We start from the raw sequence: 24,053 nt of genomic DNA, 5'->3' as shown, positions 1-24,053 counted from the left end.
AAGCTGTGATAATCATCCATATAAGGGAGCCAGTTGGGATTAAGTCTAACTTAGGGGACCCACCACGTCTGTCTATCACCTGTTTTACGACCCAACGGGATTTAGCGTTACATTGATAGAAATGATGGATGGGCGCAGTTGAGGGTTTGGTTTAGGTGGAGTCTACCATTGGGCAGAAAATGAACCGTTGATGCGTTGGAAAATGGACACCTAGGATCCTCTGCATCTTTGTGTCTGTCATATTCTTCTGCGTAGCTGATCCAATGTGGGAGGTGTGACCTACTAATACAATCATTCACTTTTGAGATGGTATGAAATTGAAATATCTTTGAAAATAATATTTTCTTCACTAATTTAATGTTATTTTAACATTTTCATTTTAAACATGATATTTTGATATTTATTTGACAATAAATTATTTTAAAAGATACAAATAACATAATATGTCATTTCGAATATATTCTCATCAATGTTGACATACAAAATTGAATTTCATTTGTAATGTTTGCCTAGGTAATTTTAATTTCATCATTATTTAAATAAATTCAATTTTTTGTGAAAAATATATTCGATTTGATACTCGCTTATTTAAATAAATTCATGTATTGATTTTAATATCTTTATGTCAATAACAACACTTTGTCATTAATCAACTACATGTTAGTCTTAATGCATTATTGTTGTCCAAGCCCACAATAATACTCGACTAAAGACCTTTTAAGAATAATCATATTATTTTCATGACATTATTATAAAACAGTTTATTTATATACCTAGAAAAGAAATTGAAATAATAATGTCAATGCCTTATATTAATAAACGAGGTAAAACAAATATGTTATTATAATTATCTCATGATTGGTCTTTGGGTATACTCTAACAGTATATGCCTTCTCTGTTAAAGACTTAGAAAATTCTCTTAACATTAAATCGTCATCCAACCTAACAACTCCTAACGTCTCTGCGAATTTTATCAAATGCTCATGTAAATCACCATACTTGCCATTGAATTGCTTAAAATTAGGACTGGTGTAGTCCTTGGGGTCTAATTTGGTAGTTACCCTAGCAGGGTATGACAGTTTGAGATCAAATTCGGAGAAACTAAGGCTTTTGTTTTTTTTTTTTATTCTAACAACCTTTGAAGTTCTTTTTTGGTGACAAAACCCTGGGTTTTCAGTGGGTTGTGCCACCAAGGAGGATAATCCAAGTTGGGAGGTTGCGATGATATTTTTTTCCTATGGAAGCAGTCAAAGTGTGGGTGGCAGGTGTGTTGGTGTTTATGGTTTTGGTTATGCCAGTTGTCACAGGAAGCACAGGATTAGAAACATCGAATGTATTTTCTCCGTTTCCATTTTGGATAGGAGTGGCTCCAGTGGAAGAGTTTCCTACTGGCTACATGTGAGAAGGAATGTTGTTTGGAAAAGGTGTGAGTTGGGAGATAGTTTTCATCATCCTTTTTTTTTATTCTCCTCCAATATTTGCATCTTTTTCTCGTTTGACTCCATTATCTTCATCAAGTCTCGAATGTTGATAACTCTAGAATATAAAGTTATCTTTAACACTTTTTAACATATAAATTATGCAAATTCTTAGTAGTTGATAACACTTTTTATAATTTCTATTCATAATTATGTATAATAAGCAATACTATAAAAATGTGTTATTTTAACTAATTATTATGTTAAACGCATGGTTTTTAATCTTTTTGAGGGGGTAATTAGACTCAGTGGGAAAAGAAAGCAGAAGTTCGCATGTTAATGCAAATGCCGTAGCAATGCACAAGAAGAGTCGCAACATAGGACTAAAAGATTAGGCTTGGGAATGTACAGATTTGGATGTCCAATCTAGCTTTTTTGGACTTCAAAATTCATCTCAACCCAACTACGGAGTGGATCAACAAGCTTGGACAACCCAAAAGAGCCCAAATCGATCACTAGAAGAGAAGGAAGCTCAAACCATCCACCACATGCTCAAAACCCGACCAAGGACTTTTTCTTCAGCTACCTCAACCACATGCCTTGAATTTAGGAACTACCAAATCAGCTTTGTGGAGATCAAGGGGTCGACACCAACATGGAGAAAATCAAGGGGAAATTGATGCCAAAAATAGCAAGGGGTGTTAGGGACTCACTCGTATAAATAAAGGCAAGCATTTGAGATGAAATAGCACAAGCAAGAAGCTAAACCCTTACCGAAAATTGAGAGCAACAAGTAAGCAATAGCTTGATAGCATTTAGGTGAGAGTGATGCCTAGAAGATGAGGAGAACTATCGTGAGAAGCAAGCAAGAAAAAGTTGCGAAGAACCACTAAATTCGGTTGTTATCTCTTCTTATTGTGCACTAGCCATGGATAACCCCTCTCGGTATTCCATCTTCCTTTTCTCTTATTCATTATTTTGTTATTGTGTTGATGAACATGATTGCAACTTATCTTTGTCTTTTTAATTTAATGATTATGATTTAATTTTGTTTTTGCTAGAATAATTATGAAACTTTGACATGTGATTCTTGATTCTATGTTAAGAATGTCCTGTACAAATGTTTATTCATTCGTTCAAGTAGAATTAATATTAACACTTATAAATGCATGGCCAGCATTTGGCAGGTGAGAGTTTATTATTTAGTCTGAGAAGAGGTAATAGTTAATAGACAAAAGACAAAAGACTTGAATAGTGCATGTCATGTTGATACCGAGAGATGATTGTTGCATGCATAAACTATATGTAAGGCTCGAGAAGGTGATCTTAAGGTTAGTTTGACATAGATATATGCAAAGTAGCTAAGAGACATAAGGACTCCAAGAGAAGCCTATGATTTAAAAAGTTGGTTTAGTGAATTTTCAAATTGTCACGATTTATCGTAACATTTTATAACATAAATGCCAATGATCATTAGTCAAAGGGAAGTAATTGTTCTAGCATATTCATGTCAATATTGTTAAATCACGTGTTAGAGTTTTCTACTACTATTATCTTTTGTATTGTGTTTAAATTCATTTGTTTGCATACTTAGTATAACTAGTTACATTCTTATCTCACATTAATAATTTATTTTGTAACATACCAAGTTGTTAATAATTAATTTTGCAAATAATTTGTATATCTGATCTCTGTGGAGACGATAACTCATATACTTACTACTTATTACTTGTCACTATTATGTACACTTGCACATAATTTGACAATCGTTCAAAAACTGTATGAGGGAATTGGATTATTTGAACTTTAGAACCTTCCATAGTTTTCAATAAAAATTAAAGGAAAGATAAAAAAAAATATTAATAATATTTCACTAAATTTAATCTCTCTTTGCCAATGGAGTTGCCAAAATGTAAAGGGTTCTTTTATTAAGGTAAAAAGACATTACAATTTGGCAAAATGAGAAGTTGTGGAGAGATGGCAAAGAGGAAGATCAGAGCAAACTTTGGAGAAAAAGCGCGATGGCAGTCGATTGTAATGGACACGATAAGCGGTTGAGAAGAATAAGAGTTATAGTGGTTGTTTTGATTATAGAAAGCAAGTTTCAAAAAGGATTTTAGAGTGCTAAGTTTGATAAATGATCCAAAAGTCCCCAAATGAGACCTTTAAATGAGAATAAATGAAATCATGCCTGTAGTGTGACGACCCAATTTTCAATAGTGTTAGAAAGTTTGATTTTGGACTGAATTTATTGAATCAAAATAGTAAACAATTAAAATAAGGTAATTACATGTCAGGTATGGATCAGGAGATCAAATTATTTAGTGTTATTAAATCGAATCAGATAATAAAAATAGTACAGGGACTAAAATGATTACTGACTTGAATGACGGAAATTAATTTTTTTTAAAAATTGGAAAATGCCATAAAAGGTGATTAAACTAAGGTTCTATTAGCAAATAAACCATTTTTATAAGTTATGTTAATGCTTAAATAAACCATTTTTAATCATTTTCACTATCTAACATTATGATTAACTAATAAAAGAATAATTTATGATAGTTGTTAGTGGAAGAGATGAAACTAAGGAAAAAAAGTTCTTTCATCTCAACCATTATCGAAAGCTTCCACGGAAAATAGGTGAGTTTTCTTTTCAATTTTGGTAAATTATTAGATTTAGATAACTAATATTCAAGACACAAGTGTTAGATTGATAATTTGTTTAGTTTTGAACAAGGAATATATAGTTGAAAACATAAGGATTGACATATATCAAAAGTCTAGATTCATGCATGTTAGTGCTAATTAGAGTTATGGTTGAAATTGTTCAAAATTTTAATAAAAGGTGTTTAAATTAAACTTGAATTAAGCTTAGATTGTTTGATAAATTACGTTTAATTTTAGACCAAATTGTAGAAAATAAAAACTTTTGAGGATTGATAATGAATAATGGTTGTAGAAAGTCCTATATCATATCTATTAAGTCGAATTTATCAAACTTAGCACTCTAAAATTGAATAAATCACATTCATGTTTATTTATCATATTTCTATATTCGAATTATATATCTAATGGATTTCTCGTATCCGAATTTATCATACGTAACTAAAGGCAATGTTGAGACATTGAAAAACAAAGAAAAAGGCAAAGTCGTCGATGAATAGGTAATTCGGTTTGTGCTCTCATTCATAATTCAAGTTAGTTAAATAAATAAACATATATGCTTAAATGGTTTTATTTGAAAGGTATATGTATTCTAATTATGTGATTTTTTATATGTATATGCTTGCTTTATATATTATGTGATGGTTAATAATGGAATTTGCCTATTAACGTTTTTGGATAGAGTCACGAGTATAGTTGACATGTCATAAGGTCCATATTGATATGTGGGAAATTCATCGCTATGCGTGTATATATTGTAATAGTTCTCTAATACCTTGAAGATCAAGAACATATAACTAGCTCAAATACCTTGGGGTACGAGCGTATTCTGGTGTGGTTGATGAAATCGGTGCATTTATACTTGATTATCACTTCAGTGCATATCTGATGTGATGGTGGATTGATTCAAGTATCTGTTTTTATATCTGATTTGATTAATAGGGGTTATAATGTAAAAATGGTATGTTGAACATTTATTAAATCAAAATGAGGTATTGATGCTAACATTAGACATGAATTTGATATGTTAAACTAGGTGAAAATACCTTAAGGTTGCATTTGAAATTATATCGAGAACTTGAATAAAGCATTGGTGAGAATAAAGATGAAATGATAAATATCTATTGGTATATGCGTATCTTTGATGTTAATGTGAAATGGTTAGCTGGTTAACTTATCATGTTACTTATGTTTATTTGATTTGGTTGTGTTTATAATTGAATTCGAATTATGTTAGCACCATTGAGTAACCATTACTAAGCATAGTAATTTGTTTGTTTCCATGATGAAGGTTTCAGATAAAAGCTATAAGAGTTTCATGGTCAAGCATCCAACTCTCCGACTCAACTTGGAAACCTTTACAATCTTATTTTGCATGTATATATATGTTTTAAAGTCACATGGCATGTACCTAGATAGGTAGACTTGTTGCGTAAGTTTTGACACTTTTGGTAAGTGACATGTAATGTTATATTGGTTGAGCTTTACCTTTTGATTACTAGTTAGTTATATTTGATTATGCAAGATTGAATATGCAAATTACTTGGTTTAGTAATGATATATTGAAGGCTTTGATTTGATAATGTTTGAACATGTTTAAATAGGTTAATTGGATGAATATGTTCTATGGTAAGTTTTAGGTGTGTTTAGGTCCATCTGTTTAAGGCTTTGGATACTTATAAGTAAAAAAATTTTGACCATTTGATCATTGAGTCTCGAGACAAAAACATGTCTCGAGACCATTAGAACAAATTTCACTTGATTTTTGCATTCAAGAGCTTGAGATCTCGAGACATCTATATAGTCTTAAGACAAGTGGCTTTTGTCGTAAGCTTGTCTCAAGATAGAAGTGCAACAAAACTAAATAAATTTTGCCTTGCTCCAAGTCCTGAGACAAGAACCCTTTGTCTTAATACATTCAAACATCGAAGTAAAAATAGGAAACTAAGGAAAGTAGGTCTTACCTAATCTCAAGACATAAAAGGTTTTGCCTCGGGATACATGTAGTGTCTCCAAACATGTTAACTTCGAAGTAAAAAATTCCAAAATAATTTATGATCTATCTCGACACATGAAGACCCCTATCTCAAGACATAAATTTGAAATTAGACATTTAAGTTTAGATTCGAATCTTAACTCTGATATCAATTCATTATGATGTCCTCATAATTGGTTGAAATAGATTCTTATGTATTATGAATGTATGTGTGAGATCATAATGAATGGGTTTATTGTTCTGAAAGAAGAATATAAATTTAAATTTTGCAAATTTATGTCAAGTTAGGCTAAGTCGTTTTGGCAATGTAATGTAACGTCACACATTTAGATCTGACAATTGGGTCAGATGTTAGGTGTAACATGCAAGGTACTGTGAGAGAAGTTGTAAAAATAATGGATATAATGGTAGTTTAGTGAAAGTTACACTCATGTAACTTATTTTAACAAGGACACTGCTACTTGCAAACTTAAGTGCAAGTGCACAGTGTGATCAATGAGGAGAGGGAAAGACAAAAACACTTAGTACTCCAGAGAAAGGTTAAATAGAATTCTTAACAATATCCATATCTGAGCCTCCAAACCATGCTCTCCAAGACATCCCAGCAATAGAGCAAACCTAAGAATCTTGTCAACCTTCTTAAGCTTAGCTCCACAACCTTCTCAATATAGAGATGTTCTGCAAGGAACAATATTTCCTGATACTACTATTGGCAGAAATCTATCCCAAACAAAATGAAAAGAGAAGGGAAGAAAATCCTCAAGCATATATTGAATTTGAAAGAGACTACAAGACCGCTATAATGATTCCCGTTTCACCCACAACAAACCTGCAGAACCTGTTTCTAAACTGTTAAGATAACCAGTGTGACTAAGGCATCAATATATACATACATAAATATATCTTAGCATCCAATGTACTTTAACTATTAAAAATACTCTAATAGAATGAATATAAGTTGCAGCTTTTGAAAATTTACACTTATCTTCATTAATTATCTCTATATTGCATTGAGACTTGAGAGTGGTAGAGTTAATTTAGCGGAACAAGGGCAATATGCCCCACTGATGCAGAAATCCCTCACCAGTTGTGACCTCTAGGAGCAATAGCATGAGCACTGCCAGCATGGCTGCTCTACCGTTCCACGTTTCAGCACTTTTTGTCCAACCCCATTCCCAAACAGTCACAGGTGGTGGCAGCTCCCTCCGTTGTGAATCATATGTAGCCAATAGCTCTTCCACACTGCCAAGGGGAACTAATGACTGCACAAAATAAAAGATTATTTGCTCAACTCATAGAATGCTTGGTACAATAAGGTACATTATGCAACTGAAACAACAAATTAGGGTTTTTCTTTTTTCTTTTTTTTAGTACTACTAACATATATACATATATATTCGGTTGTGTCGCATTTGCAGACAATTTTTTTATCCTAAGTTTACTCTATTGACCCTTAAATCTAACTGGTAGATTAATTCTCAGCCTAGAAATTTTTAGAGAAAAGCCTCACTTGAGGACAAAGAAAGCACCTACAGACCCCATATGTTCTGTAAAATACAAATAACTAGCTGCAGGATTTCGTCAATGTATTCTTATGTCCACTTATAGTTTTTGGAAGCTTTTCTTCCTACTTTTCTATTAACCATCCCAAGACAACTATCTGCACCATGCACAAACATGCAACTACCTGCAAACATGCCCATTCTAAAATGAATGAGCCCTTCTTCACCAAAATACATACATACACCTCATACTGACATAATTGAGTATTCAAATATTATATAAATCCAAGCCATATTTCTATATTTTAGGTAAGGCACTTCTGTTCAATTAAAATAATTTGCGGAAACTATAAGGTACCTGTCTAGCTTCAAGATTTGAAACTGCCATGGCACCAACATAAGGAAGACTCTCAATTACAGCATCTGCCAAGTCTGAAATGAACATTGGTTCACACCCTAGCGCAGGAACACGACCCCAGTTTTCAATACCAGATTCTAAAGCCAATTCTTTGTACTCAACATCAATCTCTTCAAGAGTTTCAATATGCTCACTGACAAAGCTGTGAATCAAATATGAAAGTTATAGTAGCCAAAAGAAGTTAATGATTGAATAAAGAATGGAACACTAATTGCTAGAGAAAGTTAAATAGAAGCTATTTGTTGCCATTATACTATCACATGATCCTAGTTTCCTGTACCAGAGTCTAAAGTTAACTTATTATACTCAACATTAATTTCTTCAGGAGTTCCAGTACGCTCACCTAAGAAGTAGGTGAATCAAATATCAAGTTTTGGGGGGGGGGGGGGGGGAATGGAAGCCAGAGAAAGATGTTATGATTGAAGAAAAATGCAACAAACAGCTACCAACAAAGACTTAACCAGAAGCTATTTGATTTAATCACCCAGCACACATTATCATTGTGACATTTATATAATTACCTAATTGGTACTGCCAAAAGACTTTTTACTCCTTTTCCCCCTAGGTCAATTATTGTCTCATCAGTGTAGGGCTTCAACCATTCCACTGGCCCAACTCTGCTCTGCAAGAACATTAATAACCATTAACAAAAAGAGCTAGACATGTGGGAAAAGTCAATGGTCAAGATAGTACCCAAACCTGGCCTACTTCACTATATATCCAGTCAGACCCAACATAAATCCAAAGTAAAAAAATGGTACTCAAGCCCAAACCCTGACTCGAGAAATTAATTTAGATAGTTTTGGCACATAGAAAGGAAGTCTGAAGGAGGAACAAAGGTTTGAATCTAAACCTTACCCCTCTAAAGAGTAGGGCTGTAAATGACTTAGGCATGAATGAACAAACCTTCTTTCGTGTTCATCTACGCATTTCTGAACCTTAACCCTCTAAGGAGTTGCATGGCGTTATTTAAAGAATTGAAAAATTGGGTTCAAGTTCTACTCGTTTAAAATTGGAGCTTGGTTTGTAAAAATCAGAAGAAATTGTTTGTTAGCATTAAACAAATATTAATGAACATAATCAAACATGTTCTTTAACAATTAAAAATATGTTCATGAACAATAAACAAACAAATCTAAACAAAAAGGTCAAATTTTTAGGCAGAAGATGTTCAATGTCTTCCTTACAAAAAGCAAGTCTATTAGATGGAAGAAGATGTTCAATATCTAACCCAAAACCTCTTGATAATCAACATAGAGAGACAACTTAAATATAAAAGCATCTAAAATAAGCAAACTTTTCTTCATAAGCATGATCTTTAAACAATCCTCCAAGTAGACTTAATAAACAATTGAGGCCAAACGGGTTTATCATTTGAGCTATGAAAAATAAGATGACAAATAGGATAAACTGAATATAGAAGCTGGGACTAAAATCCATGTAAATATTCAACTCAAAATTAATTGTTGTTAGGAAAAGAGGCTTGACCTAAAGAAAATACTGCATCAAACCTCAGCTAAACTGGCGTAGAGTAACGCCAATATGTCAGAGCCATTTCCCATATTCAAAGCTATAGTAGCAAAAAACTGGATACTTGCTAACAGCATCAATTGCAAACAGAAAAAGAGTTCAAATTCCTAATCTGTAAGCCTGGGAAAAATAAACTAGGCAGATGTCATTTATTTGAAGTAGCTAAACCTATGTTAACGGTTGCCTATGTGTTTGAGCTCCTGATTTACCTACTGTCCACATCTTTGCAGTTGGTTAAAGAAGATCAAAAAGTCAAAAATAGATATATGGATATATTGTAATATGACAGTATAAACACTCTAAGGAAACAAAAATTACAACATTTTCTACATTAATAAATGTTGTATTTAGATTTAATACATCAATCGCACGATAATAATTCATTGAATGGTTTTTACCTTCATCATCTAACTTTAATGAAATTTGTTGAAAAACAATAATATAGCCTAGTCAGCAAAACCTTCAGCCTAGCTCAAGCCAAAGGATGGCTTGTAGGAATTATAGAAATATATGTCATCCCTTCAATTAAGGAATTCTGAAAATATTTTTTTTATTACAATCTCTTATTTTAAGGGATCATATCTCCTAATATTACTATCTTTCCTAACTTAGAGTTTCTTAGATTAAAGACATAGTTTGTATATATAAAGGTGTAATATGTTCTATTGAATAATATAGAAATACAGAGAATTACTTCAATTTTTATATGGTCTCAGATTAGGTTACAGTTTCTTTCCAACCTAGACCATGTCCGAGACTTCTTCTACATCTCCTTCTTCTACTCCAGAGATTACTTCAAATCCAGAAAATTTTTCTGGTTCTAATGTTCAATCAGATTCGTCTGGTTTGACTATCACCTGTCATCGATTGAATGGCAACAATTTTCTAGAATGGTCCCAATCGGTTAAGATTTTTCTCTTGGACAGAGAAAGATTGGGCTATTTACTGGTGAAATCAAGAAGTCTATTGTGCTTGACACTGGTTTTGCTAAGTGGATGCGTGACAATGGTCAGGTTATGACTTGGCTCCTTAATTCCATGACCCCGAGTATAAGCAGAAACTTTCTTCTTTACACCACAGCCGCTGACATCTGGAGTGCAGTCCGCGAAACCTACTCTAGCACTGATAACATTGCCGAATTGTATCATGTTGAAAATCAGGCAGCCACCCTTAAGCAAGGAACCATGCCCGTTACTCTCTACCACAATACCCTTACCGCTCTTTGGCAGCAATTAGATTTGTATGCACAGCATGATTGGGCAGATCCAAGAGATGCTGCCCTTTATCAGCAAATTGTCACTCAGCGAAGACTTTTTCAATTTCTACAAGGCTTAAATAAGGACCTAGACGATGTTCGCGGCAGGGTCCTGGCTATTTCTCCTCTTCCCTCCCTTCGAGAAACCTTCTTTATGGTCAAGAAGGAAGAAAGCCGAAGGCGTGTGATGCTGCTTGATGAACCATATTCCACTCCTGAAGGATCTGCCTTACTGACATATCACTCATCTCCCTCTTCCAAACGGGGGAGACCTTGGTGTGATCATTGCAAAAAGCTCGGTCATTCCAAGGAGAAGTGTTGGAAGCTTCATGGTAAGCTTCAGGACTAGAAGTCCAAGAACTCTCGAGATAATAAATCAAGCCTTGCCGTTGCCACATCTGTCACTAGCTTCACCAAAGAGCAAATTGCTGAACTTCAAACACTGTTTGGAAAGTTTCAAGGGTCTTGTGAGGGTAATCTGGTCATGAAAGAACCAGAAGGTAACCCTTCTTCTACAGCATTTTTCTCCTCCCAATTGACTCCTAATTGGATCCTCGATTCTAGTGCTACGGATCATATGACTGGTAACAAGGCCTTGTTTCGCACTTTTTCCCAAACCTTTGGTAAAGCTGTCAAAACGGCTGATGGTTCCTTGTGCAAAATAGGACATGGCACTGTTGTTCTCAATGAACAAATTGCACTTAAAAATATTCTTTTTTTACCAAATCTGGCTTGCAATCTCATTTCCGTAAGTAAAATTTCCACAGACTTGCACTGTTCCACAATTTTTAATGATCTTGATTGTATTTTGCATGCACTGAACTCGAAGAAGATGATTGGTAAGGTCAGCTTACAGAATGGCCTCTACATCCTCCCTTCCTCTCCTAAAACCAAGATCTCCAAATCTTTCACCGCTTTTAAAAAAGTTGATACTGTTATGTTATGGCACTTTCGTTTAGACCATCCTAGTTTCTAATACCTTGCAAAATTGTTTCCTGCTCTATTCATTAATAAAAGGCCAATTTTTTTTTCTTGCAAAGTTTGCTCTCTTGCCAAACATACTAAATCATCTTATTTTCCTTCTCCATACACGCCTTCTCACCCCTTTGCTTTGATCCATAGTGATATTTGGGGTCCTTCTCCGGTGAAGAATGCTGATAATTGTAAGTGGTTTATCACTTTCATTGATGATCACTTGCTGAAAGAAAAATCTGAAACTGCTGGTGTTTTTGCAAAATTTTATAACATGGTTCTCACTCAATTAGGGTCTAAAATCCAGCTCTTTAAATCTGATGATGCTAGGTCTTTGGGTGATTTTTTCAGGGAAAAGGGCATAATTCAGCTTAATTCTTGTGTTGGAACCCCACAGCAAAACAGCATTGCCGAACAGAAAAATAGGCACCTCCTTGAAGTCACTCGTTCTCTTCTGTTTACAACTAATGTTCCCAAATATTTGTGGGGGGAAGCCTTATTAACTGCCACGTATTTAATCAACCGAATGCCTAGTAAGGTTTTAAAATTTCAAACACCTCAATCTATATTTTTGCAGCACTTTCCCCATTTTAAGACTATCTCCTCCATTCTGCCACTTAAAATCTTTGGTTGCACTGTTTTTATCCAAAATATTGCTCCTAATAAGTCCAAGTTAGACCCTAAGTCTTTAAAATGTGTACTAGTTGGGTATTCTTCACTTAAGAAGGGTTATAAATGCTATCATCCTCCTAAACGATTGTTTACCACTATGGATATAACATTTTATGAGCAGGATCCTTATTTCACTCCAGCTGAAATTCAGAGGGGGCCATAGAGTGATTTTCAGCCACATCAGGTATCTCCTTCTATTCTTCATTCTCAACCTTCAGAATTGCCACTATTTTCGCCTTTACCTGCAGATTTGTCACCCGTGACTACTCCCATTGATTCTCCTGTAATACCTATCACTAATTCACTCACACCTACTTTAAACACCCTTCCTGAAAATACACCTACTCCCACTGAAAGTCTTCCAAAAACAACACCACCCAAACAGCTTCGTGTCTACACAATTAAAAGAAAACATATCCCTGAGACTGTTTTGCAATCTGATTCTTGCCGAGAATTGGATTTGGGTCCAGCTGCATGGAAAAAGAAATTAGTAAGTCTACTACTCTAGATGACTTCCCTATTGCTATTAGAAAAGGGGTTAGACAGTGCACCAAGCATCTTATTGAAAAATTTGCTGGTTATAATTTATTGATGCCTTCTTTTCAAGCATTTACAGCAACCTTGGATAAAGAACAGGTTCCCACAAGCATAGCTGAAGCTCTAAAGGATCCGAAATGGAGAAGAGTTGTTGAAGAGGAAATTTGTGCACTAGAGAAAAATGCTACTTGGACCGTTACAGACCTTCCTCAAGGAAAAAAGGCTGTTAATTGTAAATGGATCTTTACTATAAAGTATAACTCCAATGGCAATATCCAACGATACAAAGCTAGACTAGTGGCTAGAGGCTTTACACAAACATATGGGATAGATTTCACAGAAACTTTTGCACCTGTGGCAAAGCTTAACACTGTTCGAGTACTCCTAAGTTTGGTTGCAAATTGCGATTGGCAATTACACCAACTTGATGTAAAAAACGCATTTCTTAATGGCAAGCTAGAGGAAGAAGTATATATAAAATTGCCACCTGGCTTAAAATCTGTTGAAAGTAGCAACAAGGTTTGTAAGCCAACAAGTCTCTATACGGGTTAAAACAATCACCCAAAGCTTGGTTCGAGAGGTTCACTAAAGTCATTCTTAAAAACGGCTACAAGCAGTCCCTTGCCGATCATACACATTTCATCAAGGTAACTTCTACAAATAAGAAAATTATCCTAATTGTGTACGTGGATGACATAATTCTTACTGGAGATGATGAGGAAGAGATTAGCAATTTGAAGAAGTTAAACAGGGAATTCGAAACCAAGGACTTGGGAAAGCTAAGGAATTTCCTAGGAGTGGAGGTGGCAAGATCAAAAGAACTTGTGATCAATCAAAGAAAGTATGTACTTGATTTACTCAAAGAAACTGGTTTTCTTGGTTGTAAGCCAGCTGATACACCAATGGAGGCAAACTTGAGATTCAACAAAGAAGATGGGTCTTTAATAGACAGAGAGAATTTTAAAGATTAGTTGGGAAACTAATTTACTTATCCTTGACGAGGCCAGATATAGCCTTTCCCGTAAATGTGATAAGTCAACACATGACTAATCCTACTGAAGAGCATATGGCAACAGCAAATAGAATTCTCAAGTACTTGAAGAAAACTCCAGGACACGACTTAATGTCTAAGAAGACACAAGACAGAACTATTAAGATTTTTACAGACTCTAGTTGGGCTGGAGATCTCACTGAAAAAAGATCCACTAGTGGATCCACTAGTGGCTACTGCACTTCTGTTTGGAGTAACCTTACAACTTGGAGAAGTAAAAAACAATCTGTCGTTTCAAGAAGTAGTGCTGAAGTAGAATTTAGAGCACTAGCTTTGGGAATATGCGAAGATATTTGGCTACTTAAATTATTAAAAGAACTTGGCGCTAATCAGGAGGATCACTTTGAAGTTTTGTGTGATAATCAACCTGCCATTCAGATTGTCAAGAACCCAGTTCAACATGACCGAACAAAGCACGTTGAGATCGATAGGCATTTTATTGCTGACCAAGTCAACAAAAAGACAGCCACTCTTTCATACATTCCTTCAGAAGGACAGATTGCAGACATTCTTATTAAGGCTTTGCCCAAGCCTGTTTTCAATAAATTCCTATTCAAGCTGGGATTATACAATGTATATCCTCCGGCTTGAGGGGGAGTGTAGGAATTATAGAAATATATGCCATCCCTTCAGTTAAGGGATTCTGAAAATATTCTTTTTATTACAATCCCTTATTTTAAGGGATCATATCTCCTAATATTAGTATCTTTCCTAACTTAGAGTTTCCTAGATTAGAGACATAGTTTGTATATATAAAGGTGTAATATGTTTTATTGAATAATATAGAAATAAAGAAAATTACTCTAATTTCTACATGGCAAATGCTAAAGATTTCGTCTTAATTTTTGTAATGCCTAAGTAAAAGAATATTGACTGATAGCCAACTGAATGGATAAAATCTTAATATCAGTACAGTAGAAGCTTTACCTACACATTCGTTAGTCATCATCAAACTAAAGTAATAGTGCAACAGTGGGAAAATTATTTTTTTGTTAAAGCATTATACAACAAGCATAGAAATATTCTGAAGAGGTACCAGAACCTCCATAAGCATTTAGATTGGAACTTTCCTACAATTAATAAAAGATTTTACTATCCATCCACGTAATTCCAGAATCCAAACTTACAAGATATCAAAAGTTTTAACCACAAAACTAAGAAGTGAAATAGATGAGTCTGAAGTAATATTCCAAATATAAGTATCCGATAAGCAAGAGTGTATGCATTAGTGATCTTTCTCTTCTCTAATTCCTCTATTATCAAAGATTAGTCTAGAGTAATATTCCAAATATAAGTACCTGATAAGCAAGAGTGTAAGCATTAGTGATCTTTCTCTTCTCTAATTCCTGTATTATCAAATCCACACATTCTTCCATCTCTGCCTTGTAAGGATCACCTGCCTCTTCTACGTAGGCAAGTGGCACCCCATGTGCACTAAAAAATATTATCACCTGTAATACGCAATCTCAATTAGTATAAACATTGTAGGATGGTAACTTTTAAGTTAAAAGACATAAAAAGCTCCAACAATAACAGCAAAACAAGGAAGTACATTTTTTATTTTTTATTTTTAAATCTAAAATCTGAATCTTGCAAAAAGTTAATAGGCAAGGCCCCCTTCACCACATGACTCCCAAGTGATCCATGAGACATCGAAGACTTTGTAGAGAATGATACCAACATATCATATTGATTTATTATGCAGTTAAAAAGGATTTAAAGTGTAAATAAATAGGATAAAGATAGAAAAGCAAAAGGTTACTTGACACCTCAATAAATACAGTGCCACTTCAAACTAACTGCAATCTAAAGTTTGGTCATGAAATATTCTAAAATCAGGCAAGTTAGAAATTAAAAATTTTAGGAGCCAAAAACCAGGAAAGCAAATGCAACTCCTAGCTTTTTTAATGCATCAATATCATGCATGCAATCTTAATCCAGATATTAGTGAAAAATGTCTTGATAACTAATAAACTGCAGTTCAGACAGAAAGTTAATGAGTAGTTCCAGAGAGAGCAAGTTGGATACCCATAATATCCTAAAGAAAGGGTCTTCAGTGTTTACATTTCTTCAGGCCATCATCAAGATGATTAATGCCATCTACTTAATAGGAAACGACCCAGCCGTCAAAATTTGAGTAGTCCTCGGACAATCATTTAATTATAAAGAGAAAGACACATCCTTAACAGTGATGACTCCACAAACAAAAATTACCACTCTTCAAGTCCTTGCATATTTCTGAAACTTTTCATTTAACATGTAGAACCATATTCCTAATGGAAACCATTTGAGATCCCACAACCAGAATAGTCTGTCTTGGTTAGAAGATCTTATAAAATTGATCCCACTACATGCTGATAATAAAAAACCTTCTACAACCAAAAACTATATTTTTAAATTTATAATTATTTACAAGTTAATAAGCTTGACCTCTCCAACAATTATCAAGACTTCCTTGTATATGCAAGCAAGCTATTCAATAGACATTTCAAATAGGCATACTTAAAATTATGGGGATTTCAGCCACATTCAAGGTTTAAATAAAATATTCCCTAAGAATTATGTTATGACAGATTACAGCTAGCATTTAACAAAAGATATTGAAGTGTTTAAAAAAATTGTTTGTATTTATACTATAATAACTGTTTTTTAATAAACACTAAGAGGAAATTTCAAAGGCCTGATCAGTTCATTTAGGGTGAATACAGGCAAAAATACATTCCCCTTTGTTAACTAGAATTGCTCTCTTCAAATAAACAGAAACAAGTAACTTTAACCACACCATCCAAAGACTTAGACTGAGCACCTAGGCAGCAATACCCGTCTCACTGTATTGCATGGAAGTTTTATTTCAAGCAAGAAAATCAAACTTGCCAAAACTTAATTTATGTGCTTCTAGCAATCAATTAACAACTAATATCTTTGCAACTTGACTGTATCATAAAACAAAACTATTGAATCAAACTGCAGGAGCAAAAACTTCAATCATTTGTTTAATTTTCTTCAATAGATAATTTTGTCAAAATAAAATATTTCTTAGACCGGTTGAACATCACATGAAGATATTAGCTGAACATCTCTCCCAAAACATAGGTTTTGAACTGTTCTCAACTGTCAAAGAGCTGAACCAGCACCGTTATTCCATCACCCCATAATTTGATTCAGTTCTGGCAATCTCCAAGAAGAAATAGGATAGGAATCAATGCATACAGATACCCAAGAAATACAAAAGAACCCATTTAGCATGTCAGTGATGGGGCAAGAGAATGATACGACCTCTGTGAACAAAAGCGGATTTAATTACCCAGAGACTTAACTCCTCATATTGCATGAGAAATAAACGCAACATTTATGTTGTCATTTTTGTACATATAAACCCAACCATTCTTTCTTTCACACAATAAGATATTTACAAACCAATAAACAACTGGGCAATTCCCATGAGTCTAATAATACAACGATTAAAGGATGCCAAAGGTCAAACCATTTTATAAACATAAGATATAAGCTGGTTCGGTTCATCTGATTACTCAGAATAGTATTTCTCAACTTTGAAAGGCTAATTTTCTGAACTTCAGAAGGAAGTTAACCTACTTCATTCATGATCAGCATCATGTATCTTGAAGATTTATAATATAGTGAAACAAAACATGACAAGAGAATTAGAAAGTTAGGGGCAAGCATTGCATCAGTTTAATACAAAATTCAGATGTAACACTCTTTTCATGATGTGTAAATCAAACAATAGAACACAACTACATTTCAGCCATGAACAGCCACAAAATGACAATTTGAGAAAATTCAGTCAAAAAGAATACAAGAAAGGTCTTAAACTCATACATTTTCAGGATGGTCAAACTTCTGCAGCTCCTTTTCAATTAAATTAGCCATAGCTTTTATATATCCCTCACGTTGATACCAGGAAGGTATGACTGTATGCTGCATGTTCACTAGATATTCATCATCACTGATGAACCATTTGATTACATTGTCAGAGAAAGAAAGTTGATTTAAGAATAACCTTATAGATTGAATCACTGAATGCATGATAAGTGTTCTTATTCCTCACCGAAATATACTTTCCAAGAGTCGAAGGCTTGAACCGCTAGTTGATATTGAAAATTGTGGATAAAGTGGAAGTACGACAAGCTTTGTTATTCCATCTTTCTTTATCTACAATTTTGTTACGAGGAATGTAAAACAACAGTATATCATCAGAATCCACATTTATATTAGAGAAGGCAGAGAGAAAATAAATATTAGTTTTTATAGTAGATTGATACATCCATAGGCAACCCTGATAGACAACAGAATTACCAAAAGAAATAAGCAGATTATTACAAGAAATTACTCAATGAAAACTAAGGTCTAACAAAAGCGATATTATCTATGAAAACTTAGACTCGTTTCTAAGACCAGAAGAAAACAAGCAGCAACCCAAATGAAGTCAGTTGATTCCAATCATACAAAGTAGTCATCCAGTTGAAAGCCATAAATTCAGAAAGCAAGTAATAAAGACTAAAATGTGCAAATTTACATGATAACTTACAATTGAAAACATTACAACACTTAAACGATACTTTGTATTTTCACTTATTTCTGTATAATGAAAAGTATTAAAGCAATTCCAAATCCAATCAAGTTTGAATGTGGTTTATTTTCAGAATGTTCTAAACTGAAATTCTACCAATTAAAACTTTCATATGTCATAGAGATGTTCGTGTATAATAACCATAAAGCTTGTTAAGAAAAATAAAATAAAAGTGGATTAGTAAAATAAGAAAAAAGCTACCACAATAGGTACCAGTCATCCAAAAATAAGACTAAACCTAACAAAGTACCTGCTCAATAGCTTCTTCAGTGAATGGATGCCAGTACCGCATGCCAACGTAAACTTTTGCAGGAACATTCTTTGCCCAAAGTGACTTTCTCAGCTCTTCAGCCTAAAATGGGTAGTGATATCGCAATACAATTACAAAAACTTACAAAAGAAACATGAACACATCATGATTGCTATATATTTCAGCTTTAATAACCTATGAGCCATCCAAACCATTTGCCAAAACAATGTCATTTATATATCTGCTCTTTGGAGTTTTAATTAAATTGGTGGCAGAAATTTAAATGCCATCCATTAATTGTCAATTTCCACAGTTTGGACTCATCAGTTTTTGCAATTGCAAATATAAAAAGATTTATATTAAAAAATTAATTGTCACAATGAACAGCTGCAAAAACCGAATCTAGAAGCATTACCCGCAAGGCTGTAACTGGCATTACCAGTTTCAACATTTGAGTAATTTCATCTTCATGTTCCTAACAAATTGCCTAGACTTGCAAGAGCAAGTGTAAATGTCCAATAACAATAGGGGGGAGGGGTAAAAGTAAAATCAGATAACAGCATAAACGAAATATAAAAAAGTGAATGGTTATGGCACATATGTGTGCATGGCACACACTGACTAAGATGCAATGGTGCATGAAAATTACTTCAAAATAGTTTGGGCATGATTTTAATATTTCTCTTGCACAATGCCATTAAAAGGAACGTCAGATAGCAGCATAAAAGAATGACAAAAAATGAATGCTTGTAGCACATGCTTGTGAATGGCTACACTCAGATGCATGAAAATTCAAAAACTTTAATTTTCTCTTCCACATTACTTAATCAGCATAGTAGTTAACTGAAAATGGTAGGCCTAATATCACATAAATGTCTCCACCAGAAACTCTAATGATAACAAAACCAATCATGCCTGAGCATCAGTTATTTGTCGTAGAGGAGAACCACCGCCAATTGAAGCATAGCCTTCCTTGCTCTTAGGTGCTCTAAGAACAGATATAAACTGTGCCAAAGGCTTTTGCAAAAATTGAAACAACCTTGGTAGCCGTATAATATCCTGTCAATTACACGATAAAACAGAATAGATTAAAAAAGTTATCTGACTAACTTGAAGCAGGGACAAAATATTATCAGATTAATTGTTTTGGGGTTTTAGATTCCTTTATTAATGCAAACACATACTACTAGACATCAAGATAGCTAATGGCAGAAAGGCATTAACCACAATGGATGCACAGTATCGATTGGCAAAAACCAGTATTATACTGCTTATTTTGAAGAGTTACATCCTGAAATCGATGCCTTCGATGTCCAATACACAACCAAGATTAGTGAAATGAGGGAGCTAATGGCATCGGCTAAAGAACAGATTCAGAATGAGTGCAAGCTTGGCTAAGTGTTATAATTAGATACTATATGGGTCTTAGGGCTTTATCTTCATGCAAAATGAGCTCATTCGATAACTGTATTAGATTCTTTTCTACTTATTATCAATAAGAATTTAGTGCTCTTCAAGTCCTTTCAAGAAGTGAGGTTGTGCTTGATTCACCAAACCACAGCTCTAATGACAAAATAACTTATATTGGTTGGATCATGACGATCTTAGTAGCACAGCTAACAACGTAAGTGCACCTTAAACAAAAGATTATTCCACATCAGAAACCAAGGAACTTGTGTTGACATATTCAAAAAGGGTCATACATAAAGCAAAAAAAAAGGTTACCAACCGGGTCGGCAAAAAGGTTAAACAAGAAGGGCTGCACATCTTCGAGATTTTCGGGACCTCCAAGGTTCAATAACAGCACTCCAATCTTTTCCTCGGCAACAAGAGGCTCATTGGAGACACCTGGAGCGTTTGAAGTCACCAAAGCTTCCGCACCGACGCCCACGGACAACAAATTCTGTTCGTTCCGTTGTGTAGAAACTGACAATTGTGTCTTAGACAATCCGGAGGAACAGCTTGAAAGTAGAGAAATTCTAAACACCCTCTGAGAGATAGACAGCCTATGAAATGAAAAATTGATTAGGGGGAAAGCTAGAAAAACAAAGAAAACCCAATAGAGGGATAGAAGGGGGAACCTGCAATGGCGAGAGGCAGAGGTGAGATATGGAGGATGAGGAAATGTGGAGGAAGATGATGCTGAATACCAAGTTGAGCTCTGAATTCCACCACTTCTCATTGCTTCGATCTTTAAGAAAAAGATAGGATAATCTAATACTAGAGATAATTATGCTATCCTCACCATCTTCATGTTTACTGGAAAGTAAAGAACTGGAAACCAAAACAGAGGAAGAGAGAGTGGGATGAAAGGTGTGGGTAGGAGAGAGCAACACATGAGAACTCAATCAAACCATCACTGTTCAAATTTCTTTATCTTTTTTTTCTTCTTCTTCTTTTTAATTCTCCGCCACTTTTATTCGGTTTTTTTACCCATATCACCCTTAAAAAACATTAAATATCTACGGCTATTTTACTAAACTAGTTTAAAAAATATTATATTTACAAAATAACATAGATTTAAAAATAATCACCAAAATAACCTAAAACAGTAAAATTGAGTCGTATTTTACACCCATAATTATCTAATAATTGTGTTAGACTTAAAAAATTAATTTTTAAGTTTTGTCATCAATGGCCGAACCCATGTATTTTTTTAAATTGTATAATATTGATATACGAAAAAGGAAAAAAATCACATAAATGTCTCCACCAGAAACTCTAATGATAACAAAACCAATCATGCCTGAGCATCAGTTATTTGTCGTGAGGAGAACCACCGCCAATTGAAGCATAGCCTTCCTTGCTCTTAGGTGCTCTAAGAACAGATATAAACTGTGCCAAAGGCTTTTGCAAAATTGAAACAACCTTGGTAGCCGTATAATATCCTGTCAATTCACGATAAAACAGAATAGATTAAAAAGTTATCTGACTAACTTGAAGCAGGGACAAAATATTATCAGATTAATTGTTTTGGGGTTTTAGATTCCTTTATTAATGCAAACACATACTACTAGACATCAAGATAGCTAATGGCAGAAAGGCATTAACCACAATGGATGCACAGTATCGATTGGCAAAAACCAGTATTATACTGCTTATTTTGAAGAGTTACATCCTGAAATCGATGCCTTCGATGTCCAATACACAACCAAGATTAGTGAAATGAGGGAGCTAATGGCATCGGCTAAAGAACAGATTCAGAATGAGTGCAAGCTTGGCTAAGTGTTATAATTAGATACTATATGGGTCTTAGGGCTTTATCTTCATGCAAAATGAGCTCATTCGATAACTGTATTAGATTCTTTTCTACTTATTATCAATAAGAATTTAGTGCTCTTCAAGTCCTTTCAAGAAGTGAGGTTGTGCTTGATTCACCAAACCACAGCTCTAATGACAAAATAACTTATATTGGTTGGATCATGACGATCTTAGTAGCACAGCTAACAACGTAAGTGCACCTTAAACAAAAGATTATTCCACATCAGAAACCAAGGAACTTGTGTTGACATATTCAAAAGGGTCATACATAAAGCAAAAAAAGGTTACCAACCGGGTCGGCAAAAGGTTAAACAAGAAGGGCTGCACATCTTCGAGATTTTCAGGACCTCAAGGTTCAATAACAGCACTCAATCTTTTCCTCGGCAACAAGAGGCTCATTGGAGACACCTGGAGCGTTTGAAGTCACCAAAGCTTCCGCACCGACGCCCACGGACAACAAATTCTGTTCGTTCCGTTGTGTAGAAACTGACAATTGTGTCTTAGACAATCCGGAGGAACAGCTTGAAAGTAGAGAAATTCTAAACACCCTCTGAGAGATAGACAGCCTATGAAATGAAAAATTGATTAGGGGGAAAGCTAGAAAAACAAAGAAAACCCAATAGAGGGATAGAAGGGGGAACCTGCAATGGCGAGAGGCAGAGGTGAGATATGGAGGATGAGGAAATGTGGAGGAAGATGATGCTGAATACCAAGTTGAGCTCTGAATTCCACCACTTCTCATTGCTTCGATCTTTAAGAAAAAGATAGGATAATCTAATACTAGAGATAATTATGCTATCCTCACCATCTTCATGTTTACTGGAAAGTAAAGAACTGGAAACCAAAACAGAGGAAGAGAGAGTGGGATGAAAGGTGTGGGTAGGAGAGAGCAACACATGAGAACTCAATCAAACCATCACTGTTCAAATTTCTTTATCTTTTTTTTCTTCTTCTTCTTTTTAATTCTCCGCCACTTTTATTCGGTTTTTTTACCCATATCACCCTTAAAAACATTAAATATCTACGGCTATTTTACTAAACTAGTTTAAAAAATATTATATTTACAAAAATAACATAGATTTAAAAATAATCACCAAAATAACCTAAAAACAGTAAAATTGAGTCGTATTTTACACCCATAATTATCTAATAATTGTGTTAGACTTAAAAAAATTAATTTTTTAAGTTTTGGTCTGTCAATGGCCGGAACCCATGTATTTTTTTTAAATTGTATAATATTGATATACGAAAAAGGGAAAAAAGAAAAACAAAAAAAAAAATTTGGGTCTTGAATTGTCAATGGTAAGACTCAAGACAATTTTAAAAAATTCTTTTTTTTGTGTCAGAGTCAGATATCAGTATATGAAAAAAATAAAAATAAAAATGTTTAGGTGTTGGTCTGTCAATGGCTGGCACCTAGTACAATTTAAAAAATTGTTTTTTTCGTAATCGAATCAAGATATCTATTATATATCGATTAAAAAAAAGAAAAGAAATTAAATGTACTGGCCAACACCCAAAAAATTTTTTTTATTTTTTTCGTATATCAAATATATTCATAAATAATTGATATAAATAATTAATTTAAGTTTTAAGTATAAATTAAAAAATTTAAAGAGATATGAGTTTAAATCTTATTATATAGATATTATAATTTATTTTATAAAATGGAAGTATTTTATTTTTAATTAAATTTGTGCTTAATTAACTCGTCACTTAACTTACGACATACCAACTCAATTAAGAAATTATAATAAATAAATGAAGATTTAATCGAAAAATTTTAAAAAATTCAACTTCATCCTTAAACTTTTTCCAAATTAATTGCTAAACATGAATTTCCACATAATTTAATTTTTTATAATATATCTATATAACAGATTAAATATATATTTAAAAATATAGCTAAATTCAAAAATGAAAAATTATAAAAAGA

General features: G+C 33.9%; 1 protein-coding gene across 3 annotated transcripts; it reads right to left on the bottom strand.

The window, feature by feature from the left end:
- Positions 1-6,825: 6,825 nt before the first annotated feature.
- Positions 6,826-23,084, bottom strand: LOC105788075 (ferrochelatase-2, chloroplastic). 3 transcript variants are annotated; one of them, XM_052623765.1, is made up of 10 exons: positions 22,759-23,084; positions 20,586-20,862; positions 19,772-19,915; positions 18,857-18,958; positions 18,085-18,188; positions 17,856-17,982; positions 15,314-15,466; positions 8,520-8,620; positions 7,939-8,140; positions 6,826-7,340 (listed from the first exon to the last, which is right to left on the bottom strand). In XM_052623765.1, exons 1-10 carry the CDS (start codon positions 22,857-22,859, stop codon positions 7,116-7,118), a joined length of 1,536 nt encoding a protein of 511 aa, XP_052479725.1. In that variant the 5' UTR covers positions 22,860-23,084; the 3' UTR covers positions 6,826-7,115. The 3 variants fall into 3 exon arrangements, with proteins under 3 accessions (XP_052479725.1, XP_052479724.1, XP_052479723.1); XM_052623764.1 differs by lacking the exon at positions 22,759-23,084 and adding an exon at positions 20,938-21,253; XM_052623763.1 differs by lacking the exon at positions 22,759-23,084 and having other exon boundaries at positions 20,586-21,255.
- Positions 23,085-24,053: the final 969 nt, after the last annotated feature.

This window comes from Gossypium raimondii, chromosome 11 (assembly GCF_025698545.1).
Source record: "Gossypium raimondii isolate GPD5lz chromosome 11, ASM2569854v1, whole genome shotgun sequence".
Classification (NCBI taxonomy): Eukaryota; Viridiplantae; Streptophyta; class Magnoliopsida; order Malvales; family Malvaceae; genus Gossypium; species Gossypium raimondii.
The sequence above is the reverse complement of the archived record's forward strand: the minus strand, read 5'-3'. Positions and strand labels throughout refer to the sequence as shown.